The sequence below is a fragment of the Pteropus medius genome, unplaced genomic scaffold, assembly GCF_902729225.1.
Source record: "Pteropus medius unplaced genomic scaffold, Ma_sr-lr_union100, whole genome shotgun sequence".
NCBI classification, from domain to species: Eukaryota; Metazoa; Chordata; class Mammalia; order Chiroptera; family Pteropodidae; genus Pteropus; species Pteropus medius.
Genome location: NW_024349803.1, coordinates 23,717,953 through 23,734,617, shown reverse-complemented (window position 1 = coordinate 23,734,617; position 16,665 = coordinate 23,717,953). Strand labels below are relative to the sequence as shown.

Sequence of the window (16,665 nt, the reverse complement as noted above, 5' to 3'; positions counted from 1 at the left end):
CAGAAGACAGTGTCACCCGTCCAAGGTCACACAGCTATGCAACGCAGAAGAGCGCCTGACCACCTCAGGGCAAGCTAGAGGTGAGTCGTAATTAAGACAAGCAGGCCCGGGTCTCGCGGTTGCCGCAGGAGGCTGGCTGGCCGGCGCGGGCCTCCGAGGTGGGAGGGGCCAGGGAGGTGGGCGGGACCAGGAAAGCTCTCCCGGGCCCCGCCCACGGCCCGCTGCCGCTTCCCATTCGCTGTCGAGAGGCGCGCTTTGGTGACGTCACGGAGGCCGCCGTCCGGAAGTGGTGACGGCCGCGACGGGCGGGTGAGCGGGCGGCCGAGGGGCGAGCGGGCGCGCGCCGCGGGGGTGGGGGTGGGAGGGGTGAAAGGCGGGCCGGGGGAAGGGGCACGGTGACAGGCCCCTCCGCACCCGGAACGGAGAGCGGCGGGAGGCTGCGGGCCGCGTCCGGCCCGGTACCGGCTGAGCGCGGGCTGAGTCATCCGGGTTCCCGCCACCTTCCCTCCCTCGCGGCGGGGCCCGCGGGATCTCGCTGAGCCTTTCGGTCCGGCACGTGGTGTGGGGGGCGGGCACACGCCACATCAGGGCCCGGGCCCGGCGGGGTTTTCCGAGCTGAGGCGCAGGCGGAAGGGAGCCGAGCGCTGTCCTCCCCACGGGCACTGGTCCCCGGGTGGGGAACGCTGCCCTGAGACCCGCGTTCCAAGGAAAGCAGTGGGTCTCGGGCGGCTTCCGTTGCGGCCACTTGAGGGCTGCTCCTGCCGCCTCGCGGAGGCCACCTGGCGTGGAGCAGAGTGATGATGGAGATCCGAGGGCCTGGTGTGGGGGGCACTCAGGAGGCAGCTGGATGTGGGAAACCAGTGAGCAGAGGGCGGCGGCAAAGCCCCGCGGAGTTAAGTACCTGTTTCACAGCACCTCGGAAATACCCCAGGGCCAGGAGTTAAGTACCTGTTTCGCAGCACCTCGCAAATACCCCAGGGCCAGGAGTTAAGTACCTGTTTCGCAGCACCTCGGAAATACCCCGGGGCCAGAAACGTCAGGTCGGCGGGATGGGAGCGTGATAAACACGTAACTGACACGTTCTGGAGGAGACAAGTGTTCCTGCCAGTCTGTGACATTTTCTGGAACCACTGGCCTTGACAGCCCTGTGGCCCGGACGCTTTAACTGAAACCCGCCTCTCCGGAGAGTCTTGTGACAGTGAAGCGCAGTCTGCCAGCACAGCAGCCTGTGCTTCACCTGAGAGCCACCAGCACTGGCCTACTTGTAATCATCCCACCGGTTGTCACTTGTCAGTTTTCCACCTGGGCAGGAGACGACTTTCAGTCAATAAATAAAATGACAGCGTATCCCTTTATTTCCCATCACTTTTAAATTTCATCGTTGTGCATGCACATTTCTCTCCTAGACTGTGGCTGGTGACATTCTCCACAGATGCTGAGGTGCCTATACCCCTGGCGCTGGCCATTACTGAGCTGTGGTAGGTGTAGACCGTACCTCCTGAAGCAGAACCTCTTTACGATGAAGTTGCAGTCTGCAGAATTCCAGTCGCTTTTCACAGAAGGACTGAAGGGTCTGACAGGTGAGAGTCTCGGGCCTTTTCTTGCTTTGGAAGCAAGTGGAGACGCAAAGCGTTAACGTTTCTTAACCAACATTCGAGGTCTTTGGTGGTGGTTTTTTAGCTGTTGAAAGAATGGCCCGGTGTGGGTAATCCAACACTGCAGCTGAATCACAAGAGGCAAGAAATGCCCGCAGTTAAAAGCCTGGCTCTTCCGTGCTGTGCCGAGTGCTTACATGCGGTGCAGTTCTGGGCCTGCTAACTGAACGAGGAGGTGTGTTTTCTCTTGTCTCGTGAATGAGGAGTCAGCCATAGGAGTGTGAATGCTTCACCAGCCCTCATGTAACTAACACCTGGGACCTGGGCTCTGGACTTGCTCAGTCTGAGCTCAGAGCCCAGCTGGAAACCACTAAGCAGTGTTTCCTTCCTGGGGATAAGTGCGTCTCGCGAGACCTGAAGGAAACGTGTCGCCTCCATTAGTGCACGTGCAGAACTTACCTGGGAGGCTCACAGGAAGTGGATTTAGCTAAGTGCTGACGACAGCAGCTCTATCTTGCTTGCCAGTTCTGTCCTTCTTATGTCGTCCTCAATATCAGCTACCACTCTTGCTGGAGCATCCACACAGCTTGCATTTCAAAGCCTGTGGTGTTTAGTGGCGCCTCAGAACTATGTTAAGGTGTGTGTTTGCGGAAACATGGCCTGCACGGTGCTTTGCAACCCCGCTGTCCACCAGCCTCACCTGGGAGCTTTTAAAACATACAGATGCTAGGGACCCAGCCCTGACCCCCTGACTGGAGTCTCTGAGGAGGGTGGGCATCTGTAAACTTTTATGAGAACTCCGCTTCTTTAATTCTGATGCATAGAAGGTAGAGGAATCGCTGCTTTAAAATGACTCTGCTTGTATTAGCTGATTCCTAAAGCTGCTTTCCTGTTCTTGAATTAGATGATTTTTTAGGTACCTGTCAGAGGTAAACAGTCCAGAACTAGTTGATTCTTATAGGTTCTTCACCTGGTCTTGAAGTAGAGGGCCTAAGTTGATGCTTCACTGTTTGTTAATTAGTGTAAAAAATAATAGAAACTCACTGTCTAATAGAAATTTAATCTGAGTCACATATGCAGTGTGTACTTCTAGCAACCACATTAGAAAGGTAATAACAAACGGGTGAAATTAATTTCGTTATTTTTAATTACATCTCATTTAATCCACTGTATCTATGATACCCTTTTAATATCAGATTTACGTAAAAATCGTTAGCTATTTCACATCCTCGTAAGCCTCTGAAATCTGGTACTGAGCATGCACAGACCATCTCAGTGCAGACTCGCCGCAGTTCAAGTGCTCCGTAACCACATGTGGCTGCTGTTTGCACAGCACGGGACTAGCGGCTCCAGCTTTGACTTGAATTCAAGCCCGTTCCTTCTTCCTGTGCCTTTCCCACCTCCCAGTCCTCCCCTCTTCAACTGCAAGAGGCCTCGTGGAGAAAAAGGCGCCACGTGATCGATGTCGCTACCTAACTCTGGTGGCCTGGCTCACATCCTTCTGCATTTTTCTTTTGGAAACAAGGCTCTAGATATTGATTATTATAGATTCTTGAACATCTTTCGTTTTAACAATTGCGTTTGGCTTACTAACCTGACTTCAAGAGCTGAATCTCCTCTATCTTGAGAGGTGACATCCTGGGGAAGTTGGAACCTGCGCAGGGTGGCGTGTCAGAGGCAGTACTTGCCCAAGGTGTCGCCTCAGAAGACTGGCAGAAGGGAGCGAGGACCTATTCTGAAGTCGGCTTTTTCTAGGCTGCAGGGGAAGTGGCAAAAATGAGATCTTTTAATGAAGTGCTTGACAGTTAGAAAATCTAATAATCGCTTTTAGTTGGTCTTTGCTACTTTTTAAACTTGAGCATCTTAGTAAAATACAATGTTCTGTATGAAAACAACGCACAAAAATACACGAAGGGAAAAGCGATTGCTGTCGTATGGCGCTGCTCTGCAGTTTAACGCTGTGCCACTTCTCAGGTCGTAAGAGCGCGCTGCCGCCTGTAGAATTGTTTTCAGTCTGCAGGCATCTGGGCGTTAGGGTACCACGTTCTGCTCACACAGCATTTTATTATTTGTCAGTTTATTTCATGTAATTAACTTTTCATTTTGCTTGGGGACAACCATTTAGTGCTAGGGGCGTATAGGGTTAAATCCCCATTCTACATAGGAGACTGAACTTCCAAACGTAGCATTTTTGCCTAAGTTACACAGTCAGTGGGTGAGCCAGGCTTCTTTGGCCACTTGGTTGTGGTCTGTACTCACCGCCGGGTGATAGTGCTCAGTGTATGTCATGTCACAAAGTTGTCATGTTAGCAGAGGGACAGTGGGAACAGCTGGCCGCTCCTGGAAATACGAAAGAGCAATGTTTGTTTTCTGGTGGTCACAGTCATGCCATGTACCATCTGCCCGTTAACACCCCCGCTCACCCCCGTCCCCCACCCTCCAACACTCAGAATTCAGATTTGTAAAGAAGTTAATGAAAATTGGACTGAAAATTAACATAAAAGATTTGGACTGAAAATTAACATAAAAGATTGGAGACAGTTATCAAAGTTTCTGACATGTAAATGTTAGTCTTTTGGATTGCCGATGAGAACAACAGGTGGCAGATGGAGCAGATTAGCAGTTTTAGAATGAGATTCTGCCTTTTTGAGTCTTAGGATTAAATTTACAATTAAATTTAGTGGTAGTAGGTGTCATTTTCACTGAGTATGTTTGTACTCTACAAAAATTGTTAGAATGTGGAATTTATCCCTGTTTCTAGACAATCGTGTCCGTAATTGAAGAAAAAAGGAGTCTTTAAGCTTAATCCCTATAGTCTTAGGTCAGTATATCTTCATGCCGTTCTTATAGTTTTTAGGACTCCCATTCCATGCATGCACATGTGTATGCCTTTCTCAATTGTATTAAAATATTAGAATTGTGAGATTTTTGGAAATAGTTATAGATTTCCATAGAACTAATCAAAGTGACGAATGGGTTACGTAGAGTTCTGGATCTCTTTTCCAGTTAATTTATCCGGTGTCTTTGGCCTTACCGTTTTATTTCAGCGGTCATCCACGTGTTCGGTCTCGCCTTCTTCATCCTGTGAAGGCAGGTTCGCATGAAAGTAAAATGTGCCCATTGTTTTGCATCCAAAACAATTTCTTAGATGCTGTTTTAATTTGAAGGAAGAAAACCTTTTAAAAAAAATGCCCTCGCAGAGAAGCCCCCTGTTCTTAACTAAGCTAGAACATCGCAGCTCGGTTCCTTGATGAGCCAAGTGTGTGTGGAGACGAGCGAGGTCGGTGTTCGACCCCGGGAAGCGGGGACACTCTGGCACGTGAGCAGGCGATTCTCGGGTGACTGGCGCGCATAAGGGCAGCCACGCCAGAATAAGCTCACTCAGTCTGGCGAGGCTTCCTAAACTCTGTCACGAGAGACGAGTCAAGGCGAGCTGGTCAGCGTTTTTCCTGCCGTGGGGGGTGACCCCTTAGTGGACCATAGAGTCAGAATTTAGCGGCCATGACTAGTCTTCAAAAGGTAGCGGGAAAGAGGACAGAATGGAATAGATTTGATTGTGTGGTGTGTGCTAGGGGTCTTAGTTCATGAAACGTTTGCCCCACACACACATGCACGTGCACACACGCGTGTGAGTGAGCGCTACGCGAAATGTCTTTCTTAGTGTGGCTCTGCGCCAAGACGGTGGACAGCAGCTGCCCTGCTGGGTAGGTGAGTAGGGCAGGGGCTTGGGCGATGTGGCCTTCGTGAATAGAGTTGCAGAGGGGATGTACGGGAGAGTCAGGTGCGTGTGAGATGTGCGGGGTCAGTGAGGTGAGACAGCCAGGCCATGGAGCCTGGGGACAGTGCTGGGTGGCCACCGGAGGCAGCGCCATCCATCGAGCTGCGTGTCAGACCCCTACCCCCGGCATGGGGCTGGACTCGGGGCGGGGACAGGAGTCAGGGTGCCCTGAGGCCCAGGGCTGGAGGAGGATCAGAGACGCTGCACCAGGGAGGAACGAAGGTCGCATCTGAAATATCATGGCGGTCCTTCTGGTTCTCTCTTTTTTCTTTTAAGATTTTTATTAAAACATAGCTGGCATACAACCCTGTCTCAGTTTCCGGTGTACGTGACAGGCAGCTCACTTCGCGGGGGGTTCTAAGTGCTGCGGTCGCCGCGTGTTTGCTGCTCTCGGAGTTGCACGCGTGAACGAACCGCCTCGACTCCGGGGCACAGAGCGGTGTGATCGAGAACACGGCACGTCTCCGAGGTGCTCACAGACAGCCGGGGGAGGAAAGCCTGTTCCCTTTGCCCGCTGCTAGTAACTCAGACGTATGCGGACGACTGCGAGGCAGGGCGAGCTTCGGAGTTAAGTTGGGTCAGCATGGGAAAACCGCACGTCCCCGCCGGGCACGTCACTTGGTGTCCGTGGGCCTCGTTCTCCCGGTTTTCTGCCGGTTTTCTCGTGAACGCGCTCAGTTCAGTGACCTCTGCTGTCTCTCCCAGAGCGAAAGGCCTCGCGCTTCCGCGCCGCTCGCGAGCAACGCGTTGAAACATCTGCTCTTTGTCGCCGCAGAGTTGTTCGTCAGGGAGAACCACGAGCTGCGCATCGCAGGAGGGGCGGTGCGGGACCTGCTGAGCGGGGTCAAGCCGCAGGACGTGGACTTCGCCACCACCGCCACCCCCAGCCAGATGAAGGGCATGTTTCAGTCTGCCGGCGTGCGCATGATCAACAACAAGGGCGAGAAGCACGGGACCATCACTGCGCGGGTGAGGGCGACGGCCGGCCGCGGTGGCCGCGGTGGCACCTCCGGTGTCCTTCCAGACACGTACGCATTCCTTCCGAGTTGAGTACAGCGAATCGTGATGGCTGAGTGGACGTCTCCTCTGTCCTCGGAGACCCCACCCCTTCCCTCCTCCTCACTCGGCTCATTTGTGCTACTTACCTGCTGCCCCCATGTCCCCGGAGGCCTGTCCGTGCCGCGGTGTTCAGCCGTGGCTGTTAGTCTCCCAGCCTAAGGTGGCGTCTGCTGGCTTCCCTTCCGACCACAGCCCCCCACGGCAAGCCGGAGACCCCCTCCCCTGGGCTCCTGGTGCCTTCGCTCCACGGGTCAGGCTGTGGGAACACTCAGGGTGTACCGGGGCTGTGTCCTCCGCAGCCAGACCCGGTGGCCTGGGATGACTGCGTTTCCTGCGGTTAGTAGCGTTTTCCAGGGACATCGCTGTCCGCATGCCGGTGCGTCCTGCGCTGTCACGCCGTCTGTCCCTCTCCGCAGACTGAGCACTTCTGGGTTCAAGACCCTGTCGGGAGCCCTCCCCGGGCCCCCTGGGGCAGCTTCCCAGGCCCCTTCCCGGTGCTGCGTGTCCCGTGGGCCACGCGGGTGCGCTTGTGCTCCCGCCGCATTTTCATCTTCTGGAGCCCGGGCCACCTGCCCCGTCCGTGGTTGTTTTGTCTGGTCCCCGCCCGGCTCTGAGTGCTGCCGGCGGTGGCGTCAGGCGGGAGCCACGGTGTCTGCCTTTGGGCGATGCCACAGGGAGGCAGCGCCGGGCGGGGTCTCCTCCGCAGCCCGCTGCTTCCCCTTCTGAAGCCTTCCCGACCTTTTTCTCAGATGACCGCCTCGCTTTGGGTTTGCGGTCTCTCTCCCGCGCGGGGGGCCTCAGTGGCCCTCCTGCCCCCCCTCTCCTGGGTTCATCCCCTCTGCTGAGCGTCCTCTCTGCAAACGCCTGTGGCGTCGGAGGGTGGACCATGGGGACTGATCCGGTTTTAGCTTTTGTCTCCTCTGTTTTACGTTCTCATGTCTTTTATTTTACTTTCCACGAGATTGCCTTAATTTGGTCATCAGTCCATTGTATTTGCAAGGTTTGCTGTCTTTTGAATTTCCTAGAGGTCTCTTCTAGGGTGGTTCTCCTGAAAGCTCCTGTTCTTGCACCAGATGCACTGTTTTGTCTTATTTCCCTCGGGATATTGATTAGAGTTACTTTGACAGTGTGTTTCTTTCCTCTGAGCTTTTTCTGTCTCTCCTTCGGCTTCGTGTAAGTGGGGTGTTCATTGGCTCTCCCTGTATTCGGGTGATCCGCCCGTGTTTGGGAGATGACTGGGGAGCTTTGCTGTCGTTTCGTGTGGCAGTGCCAGCCAGCTGGCTGTGGGGCCACCAGTGTCCACATCAGTGGCCTTTTCATTAGGAGAACTCAGGAACCCTCCGGCGTTGTCCGGGTTCGGATAAACCGGGGATTAGCATATAAAAACCGAGTGGCAGAGGGACGGGAGTCATGCTGGGCTTTGGTCACTCGGCCTTGCTCTCATGGTGGCGCGTCACTCCCGCGGTCCTTCCTCTGTCCCCGTGAGGCTGAGCAGTCGTGACTGTTTCAGGTCAGCCTCCCTAGGGGTCACTCTCTGGCTCTCGGGGGGAGGGAGGCTTCTGGGGGTCTCAGTCCTCATACTTCACACCCTCTTCCTGCTGCTTTCCTTTAGAGAGAATTGCGCCTCAGGTCCCCGAGCTCTGGAGCTCCGTGGCGAGGGCTAGCTCGTTTCTAGAACAGCACGTGCGAGGTCGGAGGGACCCTAGGGCAGGCTCCTGGTGATGGCCCGAGGCTGCCGGCTCCTGCGCAGAGGTTGCAGACTCCTTCTCTCTCGACGTGCAGCGCCCTCTGCCGTCCGCCCCGCGCGCCTGCATGTGCCCGTCAGCACCCGCCTCACACCCGCCTCCTGTCCCCACTGCGCCTGCGGCCATCCTTCCTCTCCCTTCCTGTATGCGTCTGTGCGTACAGATCCTACTTGTTTTCCACGGCTCCGCCCCCTCGTCACTGTCACGAAGCCGTGCGACCCTGACCTGCAGCGCTTTATGCTGGTAGCATCGTCAGTGGGGACCGGTGAAGGAGCTGCAGGGGCCGCCAGCTGTTTCTTCCTCTCTGTCCTTTGCTTGGCAGTGCGTATTCTGCCGGTGGGTCTGCAGCGCTTTGCAAACTGATGCTATCGAAAACTGTTTCGAAGGGAAGCCTGATTCCACATGGAAGAACCGGATTATGCCATTTTAAGGGCTCTTCCCTTCCGCCACACCACTGTCAGCCTCATCTCTTCTGATCAGGATGAGTTTATTATTTTTTAAAATATTTTTCGGGTCTATCTTTGAACATCGTGGGTGTCGTTCTGTGCCAGGGTGTGTGTGCACGGGTTGACTTTCAAAAGAAAGCAGGTATACCGAGCTGTCAGGTCTCACGTATTATTTTCAATCCATCCAGTAATACTAAAACCTAACTTTTACAAAACGTGTTTAATTACAGCTTCACGAAGAGAATTTTGAAATCACTACGCTGCGGATCGACGTCCTGACGGACGGAAGGCACGCCGAGGTGGAATTCACCACCGACTGGCAGAAGGACGCGGAGCGCAGAGACCTCACTATAAATTCTATGTTTCTAGGTAAGACGTGGAGAGAAAATGAGGTTTCGAATCGGCCTGAGCGCCTTCTTTTCAAGTGACACTCGAAACGTGCAACCCGAGCGTTTGTGTAGGTTTCTTCTGAGAGACAGGGCGGCGGGACAGGGCGGCTCTGGAGCGGGGAGCCCGGGTTCAGGTGCGGGCGTGTCGCTTGCCGGCTGTGCCGCGAGGGCCTGGACGTTAGGCGCCTCTAGGGTTGTCGTGAGGGCTGCGGGAGGCGGTGAGCTGGGCCTTCCAACAGGGCCGGGCCGTGGACACGCAGTCAGTTGTAGCTTACGGATCACGTGCGAACGCGGTGACATTTCGGTAAGGAGAGGGCACACACACACATGCACATGTGCGCACATGTGCACACATGCATGCACACACAGGTACACACAGGTACACACATGCGCGCACACAACACAGGCACATATGCACACACAAACACGCGCACATGTGTGCGTGCATGCGTGTGCACATGTACATGCAGGTGCACACACACAGATGCATGCCTCTTCCTCTCTGCCGTCCTTCATGGTGCAGGCCACCCTCTGCTTGGCGCCCTGCGGACGCTGGCGTGTGCCACCCGCCCCTTTCGGTTGCTGAGCCCGTGCAGGGCCAGCCCCTGTCCCGCATGGCATCTGGGAGCCGCCATCTTGGATGGGGCAGGCTGGCAGGAGGAAGTCTGTTTATTGTCCCAGCTCAGTTGTTCTGCCAGTGGATGCAGTGAGAATCCTGACAGGAGCAGATGCGAGTTAGGTTAGTGTTTTGGTCCATGATGGAATCATTATTTTTTGTACTTTATGTTTTGGAAGAGTCCCTTACATTTAAGACGCTGCATTAGTGAGAGATGCAGCATCTGGTACCCTAACGGGCCGCGGCGACAGTGACAGTGTAGGGTGAAGTCAGGATCAGCTTGGCGGGATGGAGAAGGGGGCCGCGGGCCAGGGCGGGATCTCTCGCTAGTGACGTCAACAACAGGTCGCGTTTGTAGAGACGCAGCAGTGGTCACTGCACGTACGCCATGTCACTTAACTCGCAGATGACCTTCATGATGTGGGTAAAACCCATGTGACACGTGAGGAAACTGACTCAGAGATGCTAAGCAATGTGGCCTGAGCAGCTTGCAGAGCCAGGTGACTCACGACCCGCAGGAGCCCCGTCTTGGCCAGGCTCCGGGCCTTGTCCCCTCACGGCCATGCACACAGCGTGGACATACAGCCTGCGGACAGACACAGCTTCTCATCACGAACTTAACTGAGAGGCAGAAACTAACGTACTTTTGCAAGATGCTGTTGCATAAACATCAGAGCCGGTCTGATGGGCACCAGAGTTTTCAAACGCTGGCTGACCCTCGCCACGTGCCGAGCGCTGTCTAAGCGCGTCACACGCGTGTAATCGGCCCTGGGAGGCAGCGCTGCTGTTCTCCCACAGTGACTCGGTGACTCGCTCCGAGGCACACGGCTCGGAAATCGCGGAATCAGATTCCAGCTCCAGCAGCCTGGCCCAGGGGCTCGTTCTTCCCCTCCGCCTTGGTCTCAGCGACTCATCTTTCTCATTTCCAGTCAGCGTATTTTAAAAGAGTGGCATTCAGACAAGACAGTGGACACCAAGGGGACACTCACTGATCTACTTGCAGTCCTTTGTTTTATTTTGGTCCAGGCTTTTTTCACGCTTTATTGGATGAGACATTTCTCATTCTGGTTGTTTCTCAAGTCCTTATGTTTGCTTTTGTCAAATCGCATGTTTTTTCCTCTCCAAATTTTGACCTTTTCTGCTAAAGCCCTTAGTACTTCCACATTGACCAGGGCGAGTTCAGTCTCTTCACTAAGAAGCCGATGTGCCCCATTTATTTACGTTACTTTGTAATTATATTTTAGTCCTATTTACTTGCTTTTTTTGCCTTTTCGTTTTTTATTCGTTTGAATCTGGGGTCTTTTAAATTTGCCGCACGTGTCAAAGTACCATATACCCCAAAACACCGCGGGGAGTGCGGAGCCTGAGCTGACCAGTATTGTTGCCCTTGGGATCATCGAAGAACAGTCACGTTCAAACAGGACTGCAGTAACAGGTGGTTATTTTTCCTAAGTCGAGGCAGTGTTTCCTTCTTCGATGCCACACGTGCCGGAGGGTCGCGGCCTCCCCCAGGGGATGGCTGAACGGTGCCTGTGCCTCCGCTCCACTGCTGTCCTTCTTAGTTCCGATGGTGGCCTCTGTCTCAGTTTGCTTAGGACTGAGACATTTCCTGAGACACACGCCAGTTTCAATTCCTGAAGTTTGAGGAGACTTACATTAAAATCTGCTTGTTTGATATCTGGTTCTCTCTGCCCCACTTCTTACTAGCATATTTCCTGTTGAGTTTATTCTTGAGTATGTTATCGTTTTTAGTTGCTGTTGGAGATGCAGCCTCTTACTCTATCACATCTTCCATTCGATAGTGAATACAGATGAATGCTATTGACTTCTGTATTTTAACTTTATAACTCTTAACCGTGCTTAATTTTACCGTTTGTGAGTTTTTAGCTGATTTTCTTATGTCATCTAATTCTTGTTTTTCCAGTCTGATTCTTTTTTACTTTTTATTGTGCCATGTTTGATATACAATGTTATTAGTTTCAGGTATACAACATAATGTGATATTTGTATATGTGGTGGAATGATCAGAATAAGTCTAATTGACATTCGTTACCACAGTTACAAAAGTGTTTTTCCTTGTGATGAGAACTTTTAAGATCTACTCTCTTAGTAACGTTCAAGTATGCAGTAGAGTATTATTAACTGCAGCCACCATGCTGTACAGTACATCTCATAACTTATGTATTTTGTAACTGGAAGTTCGTACCCTTTGACCTCTTCCTCTCGTTACACCCACCCCTACCCCTGGCAGTCACTAGTGTGTTCTCTGGTTCTGTGAGCTCAGTTTTGTTGTTGTTCAGGTTCCACATATAAGTGAGATCCTACAGTATTGTCTTGCTCTGTCTGACCTATTTCACTCAGCATAATGCCGTCGGGGCGCATCCATTGTCACAGAGGGCAGGATTTCGCTCTTTTCTGGCTGCATACTACTCCACTGTGTGTGTGCACGTTATTTTCCAGTTCTTATTTGCTAATAGTCGCTTTTCTTTCCTCTTTTCTAATGAATAGGTTTTGATGGTACTTTGTTTGACTACTTTAATGGTTACGAAGATTTAAAAAATAAGAAAGTGAGATTTGTCGGACATGCCAAACAGAGGATACAAGAAGATTATCTTCGAATTTTAAGGTATTTCAGGTAAGAATTTTATAAAATTAATGATATAGTTTTTACCGTTATTACTAGAGCACAATTCTGACCATGCGAAACGCACAGCAGGTCCGTGTGCAAAACGGTCCCATCCCAGGTGTCTTTCTCCGGTAGAGACTTAGCCAGCTACAGTGTCCCCCCGCCCCCCGTACACACATACGGTGTCACTTCACAGGGTTCCAGTTACCCAGGGGCGGTCACCGCCTGAAAATAGTAAATGGAAGTTTCAGAAATAATTCATAAATTTTAAATTGCACGCTGTGTGAGTAAGGCGGTGGCATCTTGTGTCGTCCTCTGCGTCCTGCCCGGGACACGAGTCATCCCTTTGTCCAGTGTCCGCACCTGTGTATGCGCCCACCTGTTAGTTACTTGGTGGCTATCTAGCTTATCAGATCGGTGATCAGAGAGAGAGAGAGAGACCACGTTCACACAACTGCAGTTGTCGTCGTCGTTATAGCTATTCTATCCTTACTTGTTGTTAATCTCTTACTGCGCCTAATTTATAAAGTCAGCTTTATCGCAGGCGTGCGCGTGCGTGCGTACGGGAAAAGCGGTACACACAGGGTTCAGTCCCGCCCATGGTTCCGGGCATCCCCTGGGGCTCCTGGAATGTGTCCCCATGGATAAGGAGGGAGGGACCGCTGTGTGACCTGTGAGATGTTACTTAGATACTTCACATTTCCATCCCCAAACGTGCACAGACCCACGCCATGCTGATTACCTTTTGTCTGCGTCAGCCATACATCATTTCCAAAACATCCAGCTTCTTTTTCGACTGAGCATTTCCTGTGCCGCCCCTTCGCTGCGTGGTGGCTGAGCACCAGGCGCTTCGTGCACGTGGCGGCCGGAGGCCCCAGCTCCCTGGGGCTGACACCCTGGGTGGTCGCGGGGGCTCCCAGGTGGGCCACGTGATTGTGGACGGCTGCAGCGGCTGGTTTTGTGCGGAGCGAGGACTTAAACTCTGACTCTAACCTTTCTGTAAGCTGTGCCGGCGGGCCACCTTATGCCCAGCAGTAGTAATTTTTCACAGGTTGGGATCACTCAGCATATTGTCACATCCTGCATGTTTTGTCAACGAATGTTTGTCCTGTAAATGCGAGTATCTGTGGCATCTCTTTATAGAAGCCAGGACACGGCGGAGAGTTAGCCATGGCCACGCAGGCATCTCGTTGAGCTGCCGATGAGCTGAACGGGGCCTGTGAGGCTTCCGGCCCTGGGAGCCCAGGGGATGCACCCGTGTCAGCGGCTCAGTTCGTCACGCTTGACACCCTTCCCGGCAGCACCGATGCGTGCGGCAGGCCGGCCCTGAGGGCTGGGGCCGCGCCGGCTGGCGTTCCTGTCCCCTGCGGCGCCTTTGCAGAGGCACTGGCTGCTTCAGCCAGGGCAGGTACCAAGTGCGCCGGTCACACGGCCACCCTGCACCTCTGTCGTGGCCGGGAAGTGAAAGCGAGGCGGGTGCTGGTTCTCGCCAGCTTTGAGAAGGTTACTTATCTTACGGTGGATCTGGGGTTTTTTCATCTGGGGAAGAAGAGAAGCAACTAATTCCACGTTGCTTCTGATGAAGCGGCTGTGTGGGTCAGTCCCAGGAGAACGAAGGACAGGTTTTCCTGGGTGGCACGCCAGCGTAGAGGCGGTCCACTGTGAGGATTTTGTTTTGTAGGTTTTATGGGAGAATCGTAGACAAGCCTGGGGACCACGATGCTGAGACTTTGGAAGCAATTGCAGAAAATGCAAAAGGCTTGGCTGGAATATCGGGCGAGAGGATTTGGGTAGAACTGAAAAAAATGCTTGTTGGCAACCACGTCAATCATTTGATTCACCTCATCTATGACCTTGATGTGGCTCCTTACATAGGTGAGGCCGAGTGAGAAAGTATTTGCGTTTTTGGCAGTGAAACGGGTGGTTTAAAATGTCATAGGAGAAAACGTTTGACTTACTTATTTGAAGAATTCTAAAAGAGGAAATGGAATATGTAAAAATAAGATTAACTTTGAGAACAGGATAGGACGGTCTGGTCACGGGTTGGGGACATCTCAAAGACCACAGAGGGTAGTGGTTCAAAGTGGCCCTAGAGCCAGACCGGAGTTTGAATGAGGCTTTGCCACTTACCAGCTCGCTGAGGTGGGTTCTTTCCTTACCTGGTCGTTTCTGAATCTAAAACTGAGCTGTGAACATAACAGCACCGTCCGACGAGGGGCTGCGAGCCGGGAGCTCGTGGTGTGTGACACTCAGAGGGGCGACGTGCAGGTCGTTCCGCGAGTGTCGCAGTCGGCGTTCAGACGGGACAGTGCATCGTGTCGTCTGCTCGCTTCCGGAAACTTGGGTCTGTTTACATGAAGACTGGGTTATTGAGGGCGTGGGTGATCTGCGGTCACACGGCGGTGGGCAGTCAGTTTGCCATTGGATTGCGTCTCTTGTGGTCTGATACCACCGTTACCGCCACCTCTGTCCCGGTGGAAACCACGGCCCTCCTTGATGCTGGGGACGAAATGGGCGGGGACGGTGTTTCAGCGGTCCCTGTAGTCGAGTGTCAGACTGGGCCCGCAGTGAGCCCTAGTGACGGGCGTTTCTGTGACCCAAGACCAGTACAGCATGTGTTTCTCATTGAACGTAGCCACTGCAAAATGGGGCGGAAACGCTTTTCTCCCTGCAGGCTTACCGGCTAACGCAAGTTTAGAAGAATTCGACAAAGTCAGCAGAAATGTTGAAGGGTTCTCACCCAAGCCAATGACTCTCTTGGCCTCATTATTCAGAGTGCAGGACGATGTCACAAAGTTGGACGTGAGGCTGAAGATTTCAAAAGAAGAGAAAAACCTTGGTTTGTTTATAGTTAAAAACAGGAAAGATTTAATTAAAGCGACGGACAGTGCAGAACCATTGAAACCTTATCAAGACTTCGTTATAGACGTAAGTATACACCAGGCTTGTCAGAAGGTGATTCATCTTCACTGAGAGGAAAGCCGGTTTATTGATGCTGGGACCTGCCGTATGTTCTGGGGTCGTCATTTATTTTAAACGGAAATTTCACATCGAGCATTTATTTAGATTTTAGGGTGCGATCGCGAGCCAGCTTTCTCCCGTGCGATGGTTTGGTTTTGCTAACGTTTGGTTTTGGCCCTTAGTGCAGGGAATCCGATGCCACGACGCGTGTGTGCGAACTGCTGAAGTACCAGGGCGAGCACGGGCTCCTCAGGGACATGCAGCAGTGGTCCATCCCTCCGTTCCCTGTGAGTGGCCACGACATCAGGAAGGCGGGCATTTCCTCCGGCAAAGAAATCGGGGCTCTACTGCAGCAGTTGCGGGAACAGTGGAAGAAAAGCGGCTACCAGATGGGAAAAGACGAGCTTCTGAGTCACATAAGGAAGATCTGAGGTCCCCCGGGCCGGTCCCCGCAGGGCCGGGCGGGCGTTCCCGGTAAGACGCCTGTGCGCCTCTCTCCCCCGAGCGATGTTGAAGGGACTGGACCGTGTGGTGGAATGAAAGCCAGCGTGGAGGACCTCCTCAGGAAAATAAAGGTTTAATTTTGTGAAATAGAATTGTTTCTGACACTAATCTGATGTCCTCCTTCTCTTACTGATTTAAATCGCTGAGCCGTATTCTTTTGGGCTGTTGGCTGAGACAAGCGGAGTTGGCTTCATCTTTTTCTTTATTTTTTTAGGGCAGTAGTAACATCGATCTCAAAAAGCGGTATCGCAAAACTCTGAAGAGTATTTCTTGGCGGTGTTTGCAATTGAAATAACTGGGCTATTTTATACAGTTGCCTGAGATAAGTGTCAGTTCTTAGCTGAATTCCTAAATAAACGTGTACTTGAAAATAGCTGACATTTGCATAAGATATCCTGTATAAAATGGGACCAGATGTGTCCCAGGTGGCTGGCATTCACACACCCCAGACTTGTTTTCGTAGGAAGGTGACAGCTTACTCCGCCCTCACCGGGCGAGCGGGGCCTGGCAGAGGCTGGCCCGCACGTCAGCGTTCCTGTCCTGAGCGCTCCCTTTGGAACTGGAAGGTGTGCTTACCTGCCGGTGCACCCCGGGTGCCTTTCTCTAAGGAAGAGGCCATGGCGTACATCAGACTCCCTGAGCAGGCCTCCGCACTCGCTCTTTAGCGAGCCGTGGGCGGACAGCACACGGTGCTCCTCGCCATATTCTGACGTGCGGAGTCACTCTTCCTCTCCGTGTGGCCAGTCGTAGCATCTCCGTGCCCTGTGGGCAAATAGCAGTGTTTCTATTCAAGCCCAGCCGAGGGGACTTGTGAAAAAGTCAGTGTAACGGGGAGCCTCAGAACAGCCGCACACAGGTCAGTGATGAACCTTTTCATAAAAGTATTCACTGAAATTTTTAAGTACTGCTGGATATGTATTTGGACCCAACAGCACAGAATTCCTAC

The 16,665-nt window shown here is 52.8% G+C and overlaps 1 protein-coding gene across 5 annotated transcripts in view; it reads left to right on the top strand.

The window, feature by feature from the left end:
• Window positions 1-233: 233 nt before the first annotated feature.
• The window catches only part of TRNT1 (tRNA nucleotidyl transferase 1), a 19,082-nt gene continuing 2,650 nt past the window's right edge, over window positions 234-16,665 (top strand). Inside the window, exons 1-9 of one of the 5 annotated variants that reach the window (XR_005647571.1) lie at window positions 234-309; window positions 1,407-1,580; window positions 6,149-6,342; window positions 8,854-8,992; window positions 12,137-12,263; window positions 13,936-14,129; window positions 14,929-15,182; window positions 15,398-15,790; window positions 15,934-16,092. Coding sequence is in view for 3 of the 5 variants with exons in the window: in XM_039837966.1 (XP_039693900.1) it covers window positions 1,433-1,580; window positions 6,149-6,342; window positions 8,854-8,992; window positions 12,137-12,263; window positions 13,936-14,129; window positions 14,929-15,182; window positions 15,398-15,646 (1,305 nt within the window). In the remaining 2 variants the exon portion in view is untranslated. Of the gene's footprint in view, window positions 310-392; window positions 894-1,406; window positions 1,581-6,148; window positions 6,343-8,853; window positions 8,993-12,136; window positions 12,264-13,935; window positions 14,130-14,928; window positions 15,183-15,397; window positions 16,093-16,665 lie in introns of those variants that run through there. The other 4 variants (XR_005647572.1, XM_039837968.1, XM_039837966.1 and 1 more) reach the window with 4 other exon arrangements.